Consider the following 19321-nt stretch of genomic DNA (forward strand, 5'->3'; position numbering starts at 1 on the left):
AAATTGAAGTTTTGCTAAGAACTCCTAAAAGACTTGGTCACCCACTTTGGGAAGCACTGACTTTAGATGAGGCTGTAGGTGGATGTGAGAAGCTAATGAAAATGGTGTATAGCCATTAGAGAGGGGACGTTTGCCTGGGGCAGGATGCAGTAGCTTAAGGATTGTAATTACAGCATTATGATGGAGGTTGACTGGATTAGAGCCACTACAACAGGCTGAGACCAGGATAGAAGGCCAGGAAGTGGCCATGGACTAGATGTTATTAGCCGTGGTTGACAGCTTAAGACTAGCCCTGTCAACACACTGCTTCTCCTCCCTCACTAAGTACTCAAGGGCAGGGAGATGCTGCTGCTCAGGCAAAACACATTAGTCCATGATTCTGCACTTAGCCCAAAAGCATATCAATGCAAACATATATGCACGTGAATACAGGTATGCATGCACACACACACACACACACACGCATATTCAGACAAATAACAGCATTACCTTGAACACACACGGGCATGCTTAGTGTGTCCAATGGGAGCTGAGCAGCAGAGGATCTTGACTGGGCTCAGTGTAAGTGCCCTGCCCTCTCCCTCTGTCAACAGGATAATCCACTTGGAAAATGACTAGATTAAACCAGATTAGAGACATGATGAGGTGATGAGAACCGGTGGTAAGAAGACCAACATCTCAGCAAAGAAACTGAAAAACAAAGGACCACATCCACTTTTGGACATATAAGCTTCTTGGTCAACTCAATTTAGCTGTTGTTGGGTTTTAACACTGTGGTACCACAAGGCATTTTCTCTGTGTTATGTTGCAATTGTGACAATTGAGGCTCATTCTAACTATTCAATTCTTCTGTTCATGTCAATACTTTATTAGCCTGCAGCCCCTGCTGCAGGAAAGACAAAATGCATGTGTGCCTGCATGGTACAATATCAAAAGACTTTTACTTGGGAAAGACCTAAATGTTAAATCCCTACTGTGATATGATATCAAATATCAGGTGGAAGCAGAGAGTGCAGATTTGACATCAAAATGTCAAAGCTTGTCCTGCGCTAGTCAGTAAACATTCACAGGTCAGTAAACATATGCAGTGTGCTAGCATTAGCATGCACAGAGGCAGACTTAATTAATACTGGATACACAAAGATTACATAGCTGCCATTTTGCCGCTGTTAAATTGATTCCAAAGTCTATTTGCCATGGAAGCCAATGAATAATAAACCTGTTCAGAGCTCAGCGATAGTTATATAGTGGTCTTTCAGTGATCTATTCGTCCTGACACATTCTTTACCTAGTTTCATATAATTTGCTTCTCAGCTGCTCTGTTCAACACATATCCCTACCTCTTACCTGAAACACTCCATCTTACTTCTTTCAGCTCATGACAGATCTGAAGCAGAAAAAAAAGGCATAGAGCGGTTAAGTTAAAGTCAATTTGAGCTTTATTGAGTGTAAATCATCCGGGGACATGCTTTTAATAATAAGCCTGGCATTGGACGTCACTTTGATTGTAATTGTGTTGACCCATCACTCACACACACTCAAACACACACACACACACACACACACACACACACACACACACATATACACACACACAGACACACACACACACTTTCCTTCCTTGCTCTTATCAACACTCTGTCCCGATAAAGTCTGGTGCTCTCAACCTCATTAAACCTCTCTTTATATTAAAGAGTCCCTCTACCTTGCAATGCGTCTTCCAGGTTACGCTACTCCCACGAGGAGGCAACTTGGCAGCACCCAAAGTGCGCTGGGGCCCCAGCTCCAACACCCCCACAATCTTCCTTTTTCTTGTTATTCCTTCCATTTGTTTACCAAAAACTCCCCACCACCTCCTCCTCTTCTTCTCTCCTCCTCTCGCCCTGCTCTCCTATCTTCCTGCGGCAGTGGTTGTCTGATCTTTTACTCCCCTTTCTCTTGGCCGTAAGCCAGCAGAGTGTTGTGAGACATCAATATTAGCCCGGGCCTCCTGGTTTAAAGCATGCTTGAGGTACAAAGTTGAACTGCACAAGACAATCTAGCTGTAAGGGAGCTATCTGTAATAGGTCATATTCAGTGAGTTCTCCAGTGCATTCCCCCGGCTGCCTACAGGCTGCTACAAAGCATTTTGGGAAATAAGACCAGGGCTCCAGCTTTATTCTCTAACTTTTTGCACGTGGATGTGATTGGGATTTGATTTCCCTCTCTACTTTCTGACTCCTGCTGTGGTAGCTCCATTGTCTATATCCTAAAAATACCACTTTTGACAGACTATTGGCTTTTAAAGACTGGACACAGTATCTGAGCCCAGTGGTCCCAGACCCAAAGACTAACCGCTAACCATGTCCCCCTGCCAAGACTGACACATGCACTGAGTGTACAGTGGGCTGAATAACCAGCAGTGCGGCGTATCGACCACATGGCAAATGTCACTGGTCCATTTACTGGAGTTTATTGTTAGAGACAGCTGTCTATCAGCCTATGGGAAATCCATGGACTTTTATCCAGCTCGGACTATTACAGGAGCCTTTTCACACTGCTGAGCCAGAAAATACCCACGTAAGCCGAAAAGGACGCTGGAGCCCCAGTTCCATGTTTCTGGAGTATTGATGGCTTCACATTAGGAGCCATACTATTCCAACCCACTTCAACCTTTGTGTGTGAATTTTTTGTTTGTGTGTGCGTATAGCTTCCTGGACGGTACATGCACATCGCAAAATTAATCAATAAACAACTTATTCAACACCTTTTTTTTTTTTTCTTTTTAAATCTGTGTTTTGGATTTGTGTCTACACTACCACTTTCACTTGGGATACTGATTCTGTCATAGGCCAAAAGCAGGATGAAAAGTTAAACAATAGGCTGGATAAAGACTAACGACCGGGACCTTCTATGAGTCTCAATGGGATTTACAGGTATTTTAATATCAGAGGAATGCAAGATGAAAAGAGCTCAATTGTTCTTTAACGATGTATATGTGATTGTCAAACGTGCAGTAGAAAAAGTAGTATACTAGAAGTAGTGAATTATTACTATTACTATATTCAGTTCTTGTCAGTTGACAAGCACAGACATTGCAGACTAAGGCTCTGTGTTTGAGAATAACCTTTCAAGTACGAATGTGAATACACCTAAAATGGTTATGGTAAAGAAAAATAATATTCATCATACTAAATGGAACATTTATTTGGCACTGTATCATTTTATAAGCCCTATTCCTCATCTCCCTCCCGATTTCTGTAGGTAGCCCCCTGCAGTCCTCCAGTTTTAGAGCATCCAGTGACCTCTCTACAGGACAACCAGGAGCGCCGGATTTCCAACTCTCCATACGAAACAATTGAAGGCTTGCACAGCAACTCCCCACGGCTGGCTAATATGATCGATCGCACTGGTGAGTCATATATCAGTAAGGTTTTTTCACCCTCCCTTTCAGCATCTTTATGTCTCTTTCATCCCGTAACAGACAAAATAACTCCACAAATTGGATTTTTTTCTGGCCGATCACTCCCCATTCCCATTGATAGGATGTGTGGTTGACCTGCTAACCTCATGCTCATTGAATATAGTTCCCCCTCTGAATTAATCATGTCTGTAATCTGGCATCCCCTCATCAATTTTAACATTCACCCCAGCCCCTCTATGCTTTAGCTAGCTCCTTCTCTTAAACCCCCCAACCTGCATCACCTTCAAAGCTCCATCCCCCCTCATCACTCTGCATCCCAAGGTACGCTATTTCACTATTCAAACCTCTCAGGGATTAACGTCATCCCCAATCCTCCCTGCCTTCACTCCACTCCTGACTGCTTTCACTCGGGTCAATTTCCATTCTACCCACTTGACATGAGCACTCTAAGATCGCGTATCTTCGGTTATATTAGAATTGGCAATCTAATCGTCGGTCACTCGCTGTTGTCATCTTAACATCGACGGACCTTTCACATATGCATACTCACAGAAGCTGAAGATGATAGCATCAGTGTGGGGAGGACCTGTTTGTAGGGGATAATGCAGTGTAGACGCATGAATCCATTCCTCTTTTTCTCAACACACACAGTAGGCTTTTGTTTTCTTAACTTCCCTCTCCATAACATTTTTTCCACACAATATTATTATTTCTTCTTCTTCTTTGTCTTTTCTCCTTTCCCCACGTTTCTTTCTCTGAACTCTTCCTTTCGCCATTTTTCCTCCCCACCGTCTCATGAACTCATCGTTGCTCACTCTTTCTCCTTTTTCACCTCCCATCCTGTCATCCTTCCCATCTTCTCTCCTTGGAGGGAGTGAATTTGTAATCTGTCAATAAACTACACTTTCTCCCTTCCCACCCTTCTTCCATTCATTCTCCTGTTTCGCTCCTATCTCCTCCCCACCATCTCCACCAGAACGGTGCCACTCTGCCACTGATTATAGAAGATCAGAGGCTGTGTCAGAGGCATCTGATGGTTAATTAAGCCTCTAGATCAATAGGGCTTGCCCCTGACACTCTCTATCCCCCTGTCTGTCTCTTGCCTCTTCATTTTTATTACCCTTTCATCGAGAATTTCTCCTCCATCCTGAATCAAATGTTCTCAAATTGGTTTGGTTTTCCTCTCAGTTTGGCTTATTTATTCCACTGGCTTTTCCGACCCAGGCTTTTCAGAAAGCCGCTGTGATCACAAGCAGGCACTGTGGGTGTGCTGATGGAAAAGTTTCTTGTCATTGAAACTTCAAGGGTGCCCAGCACTCATCCCATCCTGCGGAGTGGGTGTCAAATGTGCCAAGTGGAAAAGTTTCAGGGCTGGGGGCGGAGTGGCTGCTGAAGCAGCCGAAGCTCGGCAGAGTCTCAGATCTTTGGCTTGGCTTGTCTCGCAGCAAGAAAGTTCCTTTTCTTCTCTGTCTTGAGGCTGTGTCTGAGTCGTTCTCTAATTAACCTGTGCCTACATTCTGACAGGTCTTCATCTTTTTAAATTGACACAACCCTGTTGTTTAAATTTGTGATGCAGTCAGAGAAGAGTATATATTCATTACAGCAACACAATACTGCCGCACTGAGGTAAAATACAGCACCTGAGATCTAAAAGCAGGAATGTTTAGCTTCCAAGAGGAGGTTAAATTTTAGCTTTTTGCTATTACTGCATATCTGATCCTCCTCCTCTGATCTGTCCTCTTAAATGTTTACTGAAAATGCAGAAGATGGTTTCTGTTTTGTTCCTAAAATGCATCCAAGCAGAGTAGCTAAATAAGAGGAAGGTCTCTATGTCTTCTGCTCCCAAATCAAGTGGCAATGACCTTTCATCTACCTGACAATGCAGATATAAGATCTAGTTAACCTCAACTAAATGTAAGCAAACAGCATCAGTATTCCTGACAAATCTTACTCATTCATATTTATCAAACGTGAATTATTTTTTTCCATCCCCATTTCTAACCAAAATATTAGTGTACTACAAACTATAGTTAAAGACAATATACATAAGCAGACATGGAGACAAAGCACAACAACATAACATTTTCTCTCGCCGTCTCATCACTTAGTAAGACACTACACAGTGTATCTTTCTGTGTGGATGGTAAATATCTGCCGGCTAGAGAGACAGGAGCTGTTTCCACTCTCTATCTTCCTCTATATGTTATTTCAGATGGGCTCAGACATATCACCTGGCGTGTGAGATGTGACAGTAATGGCTAGAGGACAGATGCTGAGAACGGCCCGGCAAGGTCAGGAAGCACACAGCTACCAGGGCTTGACTGACAGCTCCATGCCAAGTGTATCTAGACCTGCTAAGTTACCGAATCACGAAGGCCAGACACATGGAGTTTGGGATAGGGTAGGGCACAGATACAGCTCGACACATGCAGTAGTTGCATGCACACACATATACACACACACACACACACACACAGAGGCACACTTACGTACAGCCTCTCCATCAGGTTAGGCTCAGTTTCCATTGCTATGAGCCATACATTTCTCTTCAGAGCAAATAGTGATTACTGACCAAATTCAGAGGCATTTTACGTCTCAAAAGACAGCGGAGGCATTCTCTAACCAAATCAGCCCCGCTTTCCATTATGCTGCCTGTGCTGCTGTAAGTGGGCCAAGGCACAGAGGTAAATGGGATGGAATGGTTTTGCTGCTTCGAATTAAGATCTGACTTTGATTATGAGTTATAAGAGTTGGCAGCAAGTCAATACAGTGAAATTGTAAAGTACATATTTCTGCCAACCTAAGATTGTTATTGCCATGTTCTCTTATTTCTGGCACAAACAGCAGCAATGTCCTATGGATGCCTTATCTTGCCTCACACAGGTATTGATTACAAACTGGACCATGTTGTCTATTCCCAGCAGTCACAGGTAGCTTGCTGCCTTGCTTCTGAAACAGAAAAAACAGGTATTGGATATCCAAGGGGATAGGTGCAATTGAATAAATTATAGGAATTATGATTACCATGGCAACAACAAAGAAAAGCACCAAATGAAACAGGAAGGAGAGAGGTGCTATTAAGCTGGTATAGTGCCATCACATTGATTGTAAGGATACTTTGCCTTGTTCTTCACTGTTGTGTTGGACTGACATTTACTCTGTGTGTGTGTGTGTGTGTGTGTGTGTGTGTGTGTGTGTGTGTGTGTGTTTGTGTGGGCGGGGGGGAATGCTCACACGTTCACTTAATCAATAGTCAGCTGTAATCCCATTCCCTATTTGCTTCAGTAAACCATACAATGCTGTGATATTGTCAGCTTTAGCTTCTCACATGCACACACCATGCATCCTGGCATCATGGCTAGGGGCTGAATCCACAGCTAGCAGGTGGAGATCATACGTTCTGCTTGACTCCCTGCTCAAATAAATAGAATTCCTGACACTTTTTCTTTTCTTGTCCCCACACACTTTTTGCCCTTGGGGTTACAGGATTGAGAATGCAGAAAATGTGAACTAAAGGGAAGGAAATATGGAATTGAAGTAATCTCTTGCATGCACACAATATGACAGCAACCGCCGAGGTTTAATGAAAGGTTGTTCGCATCACACCCGGCTTTGCCTTCCGTTCTGTCTAATTGAAAAGTGCTGCATGATGCAGGGTCCACACGCTGGGGTGAAAATTGAGGCCTTTGGATGGACGCTTTCAGTGGCTGTGGCTGTTTGGCTGTGTGCCCGAGTCTCAATGCACACCTAGGACAACCACAGGAGTGAGGGGGAGAGAAAGGGGTGGCCGGAAGTGGGAATAAGGCAAGCGGGCTCATGCTGTTGCCGGAAAGCAGGTGATTGTGCAAAATCCTGTATCAGCAAAGTTCTGTCACTTTGGGTGATTTTTTTTAACATTTGCGGACATTTATTCACTAAAAGCATTAAAGGAAAAGCGCAAACACACACAGCCTAATACAAATATACAAGCCTCTGGCTATCCCGCACACCGAAGTCTTCCCTAAATGTCTTTAAGTGGGATTGTCTTCCCAGGACTTGACCCTGATTTCCCCTCATCTCCAGTATTTCACAGTAGAGAGTCTGGAGAGTCATCCTTTCTGTATGCTCAGCCATCAGTGCAGGAGATGAGGCAAAGTGACCTTCCTTAATTTAGTGTCCAGATTGCTTGAGAGTGCTATTAGCATTCTTTAGTAACAAAATGTCGGAGACATAAATGGTGTTACACTGGAACTTTCCTTTTTCTTGTGATTTAGTGTACATATTAACTGTGTTCATTTTACCAAAAATAGGTGTAGTTGACATATATGTTTAATATATGTAATGCAGAATGCAGAGATTAAATTGTTTCCATGTGTGGGACACAAGAACAAAAAAAAGATTGTAGAACTATTTAATAATGTCACTTTTTGAAGCCTCTGAAAACGATTCTTTCTAAAAGCTCCGGCCAGAGTGGAGATTTTGGTTAACTTTGTTTGCACGCACAGTATGATCCTGTCCCCATCTTTGTTCAAAAGAGAAGGAGTAAGTGATTCATTGATTATTCGTTGTAATTTTCAGGTTTCTAATTGGCTAACATGGGCTTGAGCTTCTCGTTATACTGCTTTTACACCTACAGGTTTTGCATGCTCTTGACCGTTTATATACACAGGTTTGTGTAAACTAACACTTTTCTGAAAACTGACAAGTGTGCACAATGTTATTTTTGACAACGGAGAGGGTGAAATGTTCGTTTATGAAAATAGCATATGTAAATGTAGCATAAGTTGAGAGAAATGTCTCCATTGTCATTCTTATTGGTCAATGAAGTTTTGGTGACCTCACATCCGTATAGCTTCACCCAACCCCTACATGAGCAGAGGTCTAATTAATCAGATGGAAAACAGCAGTGTGGTTGTGCAGTTCAGCAATGCTATATTTAAAAGCTACTTATTGTAATATTGTGATATGACAGATTCATGATCAAGCATAAGACTTTTGATTTTCCAGACATCTATTTTGCTATTTGGGCATACACTACAATAGCTTCCATTTTATATAATTATACGTTTTGCTGTTTCTCGCATTAAATTTACAACTGTGTTTCTTCTTTTTAACTCACTGCTAGTTGATGACTTGATTTATATTTACTTCTTGCTTTAAGTTACACAAGAAAAACTTGTAACCTTTACACAGTATATTTTTGTCTTCAGTGTATGGATGCTCCTCCCAGGTATACAGTTAGCGTAGCTGGTGCTTGTGTGAAAAGGTTGAGGAGGTCAGAAAACGTGTTCCCTGATATAGCATTTAAAGTCTAAATAAGAGCCTTGGATGGGAGGCAGCTCTTCCTTCTAAACTGTGGATGGGCTGACCTCTGGAATAGGAAACCCTTTTAGCCTCATTAAGGTAATATATGCCAGAGAAGTGGTTAGGTTAACGCTGTAAAGAAGATCACCTATGTCAGTAGCAACAGCATCTTGGCCACCTTATCGACTTCCATATATTGTGTGGAAATACTTTAAATTTAGCTGTCACCAAATAAGTTGTTCAACAAATAGTCACATTTAGTCAATATGGAGTCGTAGGGTGTTTTCACAACGGATCTGTTTGGTTTGGTTAAAACAAACTCTGGTGCATTTGTTCAGTTGCTTACGGTGGCTGTAAAAGCAATATTAGCTTGAACCCTGTGTGTACATTGGCAGGCCATTTAGTGCGTGAAATATATCCCACCTTAATAAGATCTCTAATATTTTGGGAAAAACTTATTTTTTGGGTTGTCACAACCTGTTACTGTGCATATCATTGGTTCGATTTGCCGTGTCATAATACTAATAATGCTTATAATTATTGTGAGCTCTTTGTGACACCAGAGAACAATAACACCCAGTCAGTCACCAGACCTTTGTTTCCCCCCGTGGGTCCTGATGATGCAGGATGCAGGATTAACAAAACTGTCCAATCAGTGAGTTACTTGTCAGTTTGTATAACTTAATGTATACTGCTCTTGATTCACTTGTTAAAAGTCAATTTGAACACGAACCGCATTGGAACTTAAAGGCAACAATGTACATCTTTTTTTTCTCTCTGGACCAAATGACCCAAACTACAGATGTGAAAGCGCCTTTAGAAAATGGCACTGATATCCGCTGGTGATAATAAGGCTTTGGTTGCTACCGGTGTGTACTTGATGTGGATGATTACCAGCTGCAATCTGTGAATGGGCCTGATAGCTGTTGCAGCATGGATCAAGTAATGCCCCATCCGTCATTCAGATCAATAGGCCAAAGTGTCACTGAGGGAGGGAGGACGAGACAGAGAGAAAGTGTAAGACTATGTGATGGACAGAAATGGTGGAAATTGTGTAGGAGAAGGAAGATGGAGTGGGGCTATTAGTGTGACCTCTCACCTTACAGCTCAATGTTTCAATGGGCAATGCTTTGTCAGAGGGCAGAGAAAGAGAAGAGTTAAGCTCTGGTCCGTTTGGATAGATGCAGCCAGGTGGCCTCTCGAGCCAGAGAGCTCATCTGTCTCTGTCTTCACTCTACCATACTGTAGGGAGAAAGAACATATCTGCTTCCATACCATGGCATAACTTCCAGATGTTGAACATGTATGGCCAGAAGGTTGAGTGTGCTTCAGTACAGTGGTGGAACTGTGACTATACTGATTGTGCTGTCTACTTAAGAGGGTGCAGCTGCAAACTTGTCAAGTGTATGGCACAAGGACAGGCTGCTTTTACTGGAAGATTTTCTTTGCACATTTACCATTTTTTTTATGATCTTATCTAAAAGATGATATGCAGTGGGTGGACAGATAGGATGGCATGACTATAATGTGGCTGTCTACATGTGTACAGCTCAGTTCATTCAAGCATGAACTGAAACAAACTTCCTTTCTAAGATTATTTTTTGGGTAGTTTTGGCCGTTATTTTGACAGCTGAAGAAATTAAAGGGGAGAGGGGGGGAATGATATGCAGCAAAGGGCCGCAGGTCTTAGTCGAACACGTGCCTGCTGCGTCGAGGGGCACCAACTGTGTTATCCGGGTGCCCGCAAACTTCCTTTCTATCATGTTAGTGTTTTAGTGATGGAAGTATTTTGTCAATTAACCTATGTTACAATAACATGGCATTGAAATGAACAGCCACTATACTGTGATCCTGAATTGCCTTCACAATACAATATTAGGCCTCATGGTAAGCCCCACCCAACAACTTGTGTTTGTTTTTTATCAGAATGGATGGTTACTGTAATGGTGGGAGCTGAGGTGGTGGGTAGTATGCGTCTGCTTCTGTCAGCATGACTCATGAGAAGCTATCTTTAATTACAGTGTGACAAAGGCCACAGTGGCACATGTTGCCAGATAACTCTTTTCCTGGCTGCATGTATGGTAGGCATGAATCAGAAGCTCTTTACCAAATACCAAATGGTCCTTTTGTGAAACAGCCAGCTTCTGTGAACCATTACTTACAATTGGAGAATTTTTTTATCCCCTTGTGATGTTATCTACACTGACTGCTGAGTCATTTGTGATGGCATCGTGATATTTATGTTTTAGTTTATTTTTTGCCTCATTCCACAAACTGAGTGAAAGGCTCCAGTGTTTAAGGATCGTAGAGGGCATTACAGGCTGAATAACAGCGGTTTAAATTGCGGCCGAGATAGCGGTCCTGGGATTTGGTGGAATGAATCACCTCATTCTCAGAACTCACAGGTTTAGATGCTGGTGCGATTAGGCAGAGGAACTAAGAAGGAAATGTTGCTCCAGAACAGCTGTAGCTGAAGAGGTAGAGCGGCCATACACTAATCAGCTTGTCATGGTTTGATCCCTGGTCCATGCTGTCTACATTTCAAAGCGTCCTGGGGCGAGATACTGGACTGCAGGGTTTGTGTGTGTGTGTGTGTGTGGGGGTATGGCGGTCGCCTGGCCCTGCAGGCCCTGCAGTCCCATGTCAAAGTGTCCTTGGGCGAGACTCCTAACCCTGAGTTGCCCCGATGCTGCGGCATCGGAGTGTAAATGTGTGTGGGTGTTTATCTGATGGGCAGGTGGCACCTTGTATGGCAGCTTTGGCAACAGTGAATGTGTTAATGGTTCCTGTACTAGGTAAAAAAACTTTGAGTAGTCGTTAAGACCAGACAAGCGGAATATAAGAACAGGCCATTTACATGTATAAATGCTGTCCTTTTACCATTTAGCCTGACCTTCCCTGAGCAAAATGATGTAAACAACAGAAACAACCTTCAGAGCACATAAAAAAAAGACTACAAAGACACTGAGAATGTATTCTCTCCTTATTTCATCAGCACTTGTTTGCATTCTGAATCATCTCTCTATAATGAACAACCTTGACTTTCAACTGCCTCAGTCACCAGCTAGTTGTGGTGCAAACACACACATATACACGTCCGTCGATCCGGCTTACGAGAAGGAAGCTGTCTCTGCTGGTACGGTCACCTGCTCTTTTTTCCACTTGTCACCGACTTTGAGGAGCTGGTAAAAGACGGTTGTGTTTAAAACGGTGAGTGAGCACCCAAGTGCGCCAAAACACCACTGAAGGGGCTGTCTCTCCAGATTTTCCCCCACTCTGCCTTTTGCTTGTTATCTGTGTCAGTCAGTAAACCAAACACAACAGACACACTGCCCCTAAGAACTTATTTTCTTTTGGTCTACATCTGTTCAAATCTACTTTAGTGTTGTGTAATTCATTGTATTGGAGGTCGATGGTTGGGTGATTTCCCTCTATGCTTATTATGCTGACAGGTGAAGAAAAGCAAGTGCTGCAGTTTCTCTAATTATTATCACCTTTCAAATCATTAGCCGGGCCTCAGCTACACCTGTCCACTAGCCATTCATTGTGTGAGTGTGTGTATGTCCTAGAGCTACTTAGCAAAGAGGGAAGTGGGATGACTTTAACAACTCTTCATCTGCAGAGCTGGCTACTTGTGTCAAGAGGTCCTGCCTGGAAATATTTCATCAAGCTGGGAGAGGGAAGCTTGCCGAGTTACTAATTAAAACAGTGTCCTCTGTTAGCAAAAGTGGTCTGCTGACACGAGTGAATGTAAGGTGATTATGAGTTATGGATTGTCTTTAAAAGTGCATATCGGGAATACAAATGGTGTCCATAGGTGTGGTGTACTTGAAACACACTCTAAAGCTTTTACAGAGCTTCTTTCACATTACCACTATACGGCATGTCTTTTTCAGATGGCTTCTGTAATGAAATTCTCAGCGTCGCTGATGCAACCGAAATGGTAACTCCACTCAGCGGCTAAGGCAAAGGAAAGGCTGGTTTGAGAATGGCCCCTGTGGACACACAGCTGCAGGGCATCAGTTATTGACACTGTCACACTTTTGCTAAACTGACTGTAAAGTAGAGACACTGACAACGAAGTAGGGAAGTAAGAGTGTTTGAGAACTGATTTAGATAAGTGTGCAAGGACTCTTGAGGACAAACCTAACCTGTTGTATAGAGGTAAGGCATGTAAAAAACAGAACAGAGAATATAGATTCTCTAAACCATGTACACATTCTTGATACTCATACAAAACTAAACACATAGTTATGACCATAGACTGTAATATGGTAAATGCCTCTTCATCATCAGCTGTCCTAAGAGCTGGTCACAATAACGAGACAAACTGGTACATTGGATGATATGGAGGACAAACTGGAACTATTGTATTTTTTTGGTACAACAGAAGTGCATGTCACAACTATTGATATAAAGAAGACATAATTAAAAATAAATGATTATTGATACCCAGCTTATACTTTAACTTCTTGCTACTTTGTCTGCCTGCTGTGAAACTGAAAGGTCTAGCTTAGTCTAAGCGACTTCCTGGAGTTGATCACTGTCATTACTCCAGGCCTGCTGATTTACAGTACAGAGTGAATTCAATTACCCATGGTTCTCTGTCAAGCTGCCCAAGTGAGAAATGGCCTTCATTTCACTTGGACAGTGTTGGCAGCCATCTTAACTGGTTTAGATGAGCTGTCCATAGACAAAGGGATAAAGATTTCAAAAGAATCAATTAACAGATGCGCAAGTACTGTACCAGGACAGGCTTTGGGGAAGGTTTTCTATGCATGGTTTAAAGCAACTTGTTTTTCATTTGCATTAGGTATTATTTATTTGCAAAGTAAAATAGCATTTTGGTGGTGGTATTTAGTGCATCCACTAGAACACTTAATTTGAAGCCTGTGGCGTGGAACAAATATATTCACATACAGTATAATAAATCAATGTTATCACTGATAACATGATGTCACTGATAAGACCTCAAGTCCGGACATATATAAAAAATATCCTAAAATATACCCAATTTTTGGTTTGACTTTATTGGTGCTTTTTTTGCTGTGTGTGTGTGTGTGTGTGTGTGTGTGTGTGTGTGTGTGTGTGTGTGTGTGTGTGTGTGTGTGTGTGTGTGTGTGTGTGTGTGTGTATGTGAGTGTGTTTCTGGGAGGGGGGAGGGGGTTTGGTTTTCTTCCCTGCACAGCTGTTTTGTTTTGTATCTTGTTTTTCTTACATATTTTCCCTTCAAATGACTTAACTACACTATACACCTCATTTCCGCCTTGATTGGTCTTCAGAGTTCCTTCCACAATATGCATTTATCATTCGTCGGGCCCCAGTGAAATTAAATGCCTCAAAGATTCATGTTGGGATCCTGCCAGGGTAAATATTGTTCTCTGCTGTCAGTGATTACACACAATTGTTCCTAAGCTATTACATTTGCAAAACGGCCCTCTGATTATTAAAACAAAAGCAAAGACCATGGGAAGTCCAACATTTCAGTAAACCTATGTCAAATAGCAAGCAGGTGTGTGCTTAAAGGTTGATCTTGTCACTTGTCTGGACCTTTGTGTTTACGTGCCTACGTTCAAACATAAGTCACGCACTGATCAATTTGCGAGTGAATCTTCCAACTCTGCATTGTAATGCCACTTTTCATGCCGTTGAACAACCCTTCTCCTGCCCTCGTTGCTGAGTGCCAACTGCTGCGGAACTATTCCCCATTGACTTTGACTGAGGAGCAGCCAAGGAGCGATTCAAACAAGTCCTCAGCAGGGAGGCTCAGGCAGGGCAGCATACAGATCAGGGGAGCTCTTCTTCTCCTCATATGTGTCCTTGGAGAAGAGTGAAGGAACAAGGATAAAACTATTCAGATCCACAACTTTTGTCTTTCAAGAGACTGGATTGTGGTTACTAGACATTAGATCAGTCATTTGGGTGTGTTCTTTTCATGTTTGTGTATTTTTATGAGTGTACCAAGCCTGCAGCATCTGTGTATGCATGCAGCTTTGTTTAACTGTACCTTATAAGCAGAATGATTTACACTGTTTAAGAAATGTTGGTATCCTCCAGGCATGTCCTGATATGAAAAATCCATAGTACAATTATCTTGGTCAAAGTTATCTCAGTCTATAGCATTATCTCGGTAATTACTAAAGTAAGATAACATTGTTTGTGAAAACACAACACGTGGCTGTGGAGAAATGTGTGTGCATACTTTGCTTCAGCATGTTTAAACATTTTCTCAGTCGGATTTTGTCACACTTATCAGACACCACAAATAAATAAAAAAAACCTTGAGCATTGATGTCACGTTGTGTTGTATAATTGTAAAGAAATTAATCTTCCCCCTCTCTCTTAGGTAACTACCAGCTCTCTCCCACTGTGAACATGCCGCAGGACGACATAGTGATGATCGAAGATGATAGGCCGCCCCTGCTACCTGTCCACCTTTCCGACCAATCATCCTCTAGTTCCCACGATGACATGGGCTTTGTGGGAGAATACCCGGTGCCCTGGATCCACGAGCTGCCCGGTCAGAATGAATGGTGAGCAACGGGTTGGTTTTACTTTGCAGTGGCGTCGGCTGAATTATTTATAATGACTTTAGGTCCTACGTGGAGAAAGCTGGTCATTTTCTGTATTTGCAGTTACAATGTGCAGGAGGTTTAGGAAGGTTCCTGCCGGTCTTTGGATTTCTGGAGTATCACTGAGTGGTGAGAAGTGATTTAAGGTTCTGCAGAAATTTGTGAAAAGCAATAGAAATACCTGATAAATACAGTATATATATATACATATATATATATATACACAGATATATGCATTTTTACTTATTGCACGTCATTGCGTACAGTTTAGCATGGGAAAGTAACGCGATTTTGCATCCCAAAATGTTGGTAACGTTTGGGTAAATATGCAGTTGTGCGACTGTGTGTTAAGTATACAGTACATATCAAAGCACGTGTGTGTGTTTTAAATAATGTATGACCCAGCAGCAGTCAGACTGTGAGTAAAAAAAGTCAGTTACATTACCAACACATATCCAACCCCTGCCCCTCTGTTGGATTTCAGCGTCCCACTCCGTCTACAGAATGCAGCCCGACTGGAGCACCCTCATAATAAAATATTAAGCCCGGGCTCATCAAACTTGTCACAGAACTACGTCTCTTAAGGACACGACCGGTTAAGCAAAGCAATCCTTACCGACCAAGAAAAAAACAAGAATGAGACTTCGGCACTGCTGCACAGCTCTGTGCTTGCCTTTCTTTTTTTATTGATGTTACTTAAAGGTGGCCTTTTAAAACAGATAGTTATAGCTGTTCATTTTTAAATGTATATTCACGTACTCTAAAATTACTCACGGCATTTCCTGTGTGATTGCAGTGCTCAGGTATGAATGAAAATGTAAAGACAAGACATCCAATCATGTCCTCATTTTCTTCTGAATGACAAAGTCCAGGACTGCTTTTAAACTAAACACAGGTCGCAACTAATTCTTCCTTTTTTGCTATGTGTAGTGTGTAATTGTTTAGTTCAAAAACTTGTTTTTCTTGTTTCAGATTGGTTGGTTGTGGCGGAACCATAATACTTTTTTTAAAGGATGAAATGCTGGCTGCCACAAATAGAGATGCTCAGTTTATTTATTCATTTCTTTAGTATTTTTATATCGTTTTCCCGGGAGACTCTCTACTTTCTCTCTCTCACTATTGCACTCACTCTCTCTCTCTCTCGCTTGATTGCTCTCTCTCTTTCTCTCTCTCTCTTTCTCACTATTTATTGCACTCTTTCTCTCATTTATTATTGATGTGTATATTTGCTCAGCATGCCTGTTGTCCATGTGATGTCAGAGGTTTGTCATAGTGGATTAAGTCCACAGCATATGGCTGAACAGCACTTAAACTTCCTCACACACGCACATACGCATTCCAGACATACACACAACCACACGCACTTACGCGTGGATGACGTGTGCACACACAATGCAAAAGTGTGCTATATACCACTGCCTAGGGTTATAGTGAATTATTTATATCCTAGAAGTCACACACACACACACACGCACGCACACGCACACGCACACACACACATGCACACATACACACGCGTGCAGAAACACACATTCTCTTTCACTCAAATGCTAATAGCTCCTTGAACGCAGCAAGTGTGTATCCTCTATCTGACTGACTTTTACTGTTTCTCATTTTCCTTTTTCAAGTGCGCTCAAAATCCCAATAGACACACACACACACACACACACACACACACAAACACAGCGGCAAAGGCATACTGAGCCAGCAGGGGATGTGGTCCAATGTATTGGAACTGTTACTTTTTAATTAAGCTCTTGCAACAGTAAAGCCAGGGCCCAGTACGTATTGAATATGTATTGTGCAGAGCTGCGAGAGTCTCACCTCTGGCCTCCAGCATTATGCAGCCTTCCTTTCTCATGGGAGGTGCCTTGCCAAGCCCACAGCTATACAGTGCATACACAAAGCACCAAAGTGGCTGGCTGGCTTGTAACATGATTGTAATTCAGGTTCTTTCTCTTCTTTTCCTTTTTTCACTCAGTGGAATTTAACAAACTCTCTTTTCTCTTGCTTTCCCCCTTATTAATTTCTTTCTTTTTTTCAGCACAAACACTGTATTTGACTTTATTTTAAACATAGAATGGCAAGCCAGTTGGCTTGTAAAATTAATTTAATCCTGACTAACTTTATTCTACTAATGTAGGGGTAATCAAAAGGCCATTTTAGCATCTGGTAGTGATTATTGTAAGCTAAAAAAATGACTAATATAAACAAGCAATTAAAGACCCTATTTTTTAATTATCTACTCATCTCTGTCGTAGAATTTAGTAAAAACACATTCTTATCTGTCCCTCTAAAAATTCCCTCTGTTTCAGTCTTCCCCTCAGCAGGTATACTAGTGTATTTTAACTTGTAGGCCCCAGAGATAAATGGTTGTTTTGGAGGCAGAAATCCCATTTCACACAAGACACATAAATTGACCTACTTTCTTTTTTTCTTGACATCCCTAGCCAATATCTAATGGGGGTGTGTGTGTTCTCTGTATTTGCGATTACACGGTTCTTGTTATTGCACGTTTTACTGTGTGAAGACATATGCCTGTTTTGCCTTCTCTCTCAGGTGCTCAGAGCTGTCCTGTTGTTATGAACCGTTGTTATACCGAATGAGCTTTACGGGCCTCAAATGATCATAAAACGGGCTATAAATATTACAGCCTCATGCTTTTAGATCTTTGTTAAAATGCTAACGTACAAATATCCAAGCTTTTATTTGTTGCTGCTGTTTTACAGACTGTTACAGTATTGCTATTAATACTTTTACTTCTATTTTCATTAGCTAGATGGGGGTAGTATTGAGTTTAATGAAAGTGGCTTGTGAGTAGAGGTTGGTTGCTGGTTGAAATCAGACCAGGTGGTAAAGGAAATGATATTGCCGGTTATCTGCCCAATGTAGAAGAGTTTGCTTGCTTAACCCTCCTGATGTCCTCGGGTCAAATCTGACCAATTTCAAATCAGAAATGTGGGTTTCTTTTAACCAGATTGTCCAAAAACTTTAAGTGGATGGTTCCATTTGACATGTTTTATAAGTAATATAAATGATCAGTTCAATACTTTAATTGAATTTGGGTGTTTTATTCAATTCTTTGGCAAAAAATGATAAAAGAAGGTTGAAAACAAAAACATAAACGTCAAAAAAGCACAAAAAATAATCGGCAAGGACATCAGAAAAAGGGACAAAAGGGACAAAAAGTGACAAAAATGTTGAGGAAAGTGATAAAAATGTCAAAAAAAGTGACTAAACTACTAAAAAAAAAAGTTTTAATTTTACATTTTAACCCAGGAAAACAAAAAGTTGCAAACAAGCGTCAAGTCCTGGAGGTGTGTGGGGTGAGAGGGTGTGTGACTGTGATTGTGAATCAGGGAGGCGATGGAAACCAGCATGTGTCTTCAGTCAGGTTTCACTATATAAATAAAGGTTGTAAGTTATTACTTTGCGTATCTGCATTGAGCAATGGGTCCTGACCCGTCACATTAATTCCCTTTGCAGTGTCCGCCTCCTCCTTCACTAGTTTGAATCCAAAGCCAAACAGGAAAGACCACGTCTAAATGATTTACAGTAAAATAGATAACACACACACTGCTTTATAGTGGCTTTGCAGAATAGTCTTAATAGATTAAATAAGTAGATGAAGGTTTGTTTTCTCCCAGGATTGGAACGTAGACCAGTGTCAGTAACTCAATTTAGTTTAAAATCGTGGCAGCTAATAATACAAGCAGATCCGTCTCTGATGCAGGAGGAATGTTTCTAGATTCCACCTGGTTTTCATCCCACGAGTTAATAAAGTGCAGTTGCAGGGTGTGTCCGTTCCCTCCCTCTAACTGGAGTCCAAGTCCATGTCTTTCCCTTTTGGCACTGTTAGTGTGCAACCAATACATTTGTTGGTGTTCTACGATCAGTGGAAAATCAATCAAGAAATTATAGTTTAAAAATCAGTTCATATAATTTAAAGCTTTCCTACTATCTGCATTATGCCTATACTGTATGTCCGGGCTATTCAATTGGCGGCCCCAGGGCCGGGTCCGGCCCCTGAGGGATTTTGTACAGGCCCGTGGAGTGAAGTGTA

The 19321-nt window shown here is 41.7% G+C and overlaps 1 protein-coding gene across 4 annotated transcripts in view; it reads left to right on the forward strand.

Annotated features, from left to right (window-relative positions):
• LOC117937671 (partitioning defective 3 homolog) overlaps window positions 1–19321 on the forward strand; it is a 368949-nt gene that overhangs the window by 213233 nt on the left and 136395 nt on the right. For all 4 annotated transcript variants that reach the window (XM_034861772.1, XM_034861774.1, XM_034861775.1 and 1 more), the window contains exons 15-16: window positions 3244–3391; window positions 15033–15219. In XM_034861772.1, coding sequence (XP_034717663.1) covers window positions 3244–3391; window positions 15033–15219 — 335 coding nt within the window. The remainder of the gene's footprint in view (window positions 1–3243; window positions 3392–15032; window positions 15220–19321) is intronic.

Source organism: Etheostoma cragini, chromosome 22 (genome assembly GCF_013103735.1).
Source record: "Etheostoma cragini isolate CJK2018 chromosome 22, CSU_Ecrag_1.0, whole genome shotgun sequence".
Taxonomy (NCBI): Eukaryota; Metazoa; Chordata; class Actinopteri; order Perciformes; family Percidae; genus Etheostoma; species Etheostoma cragini.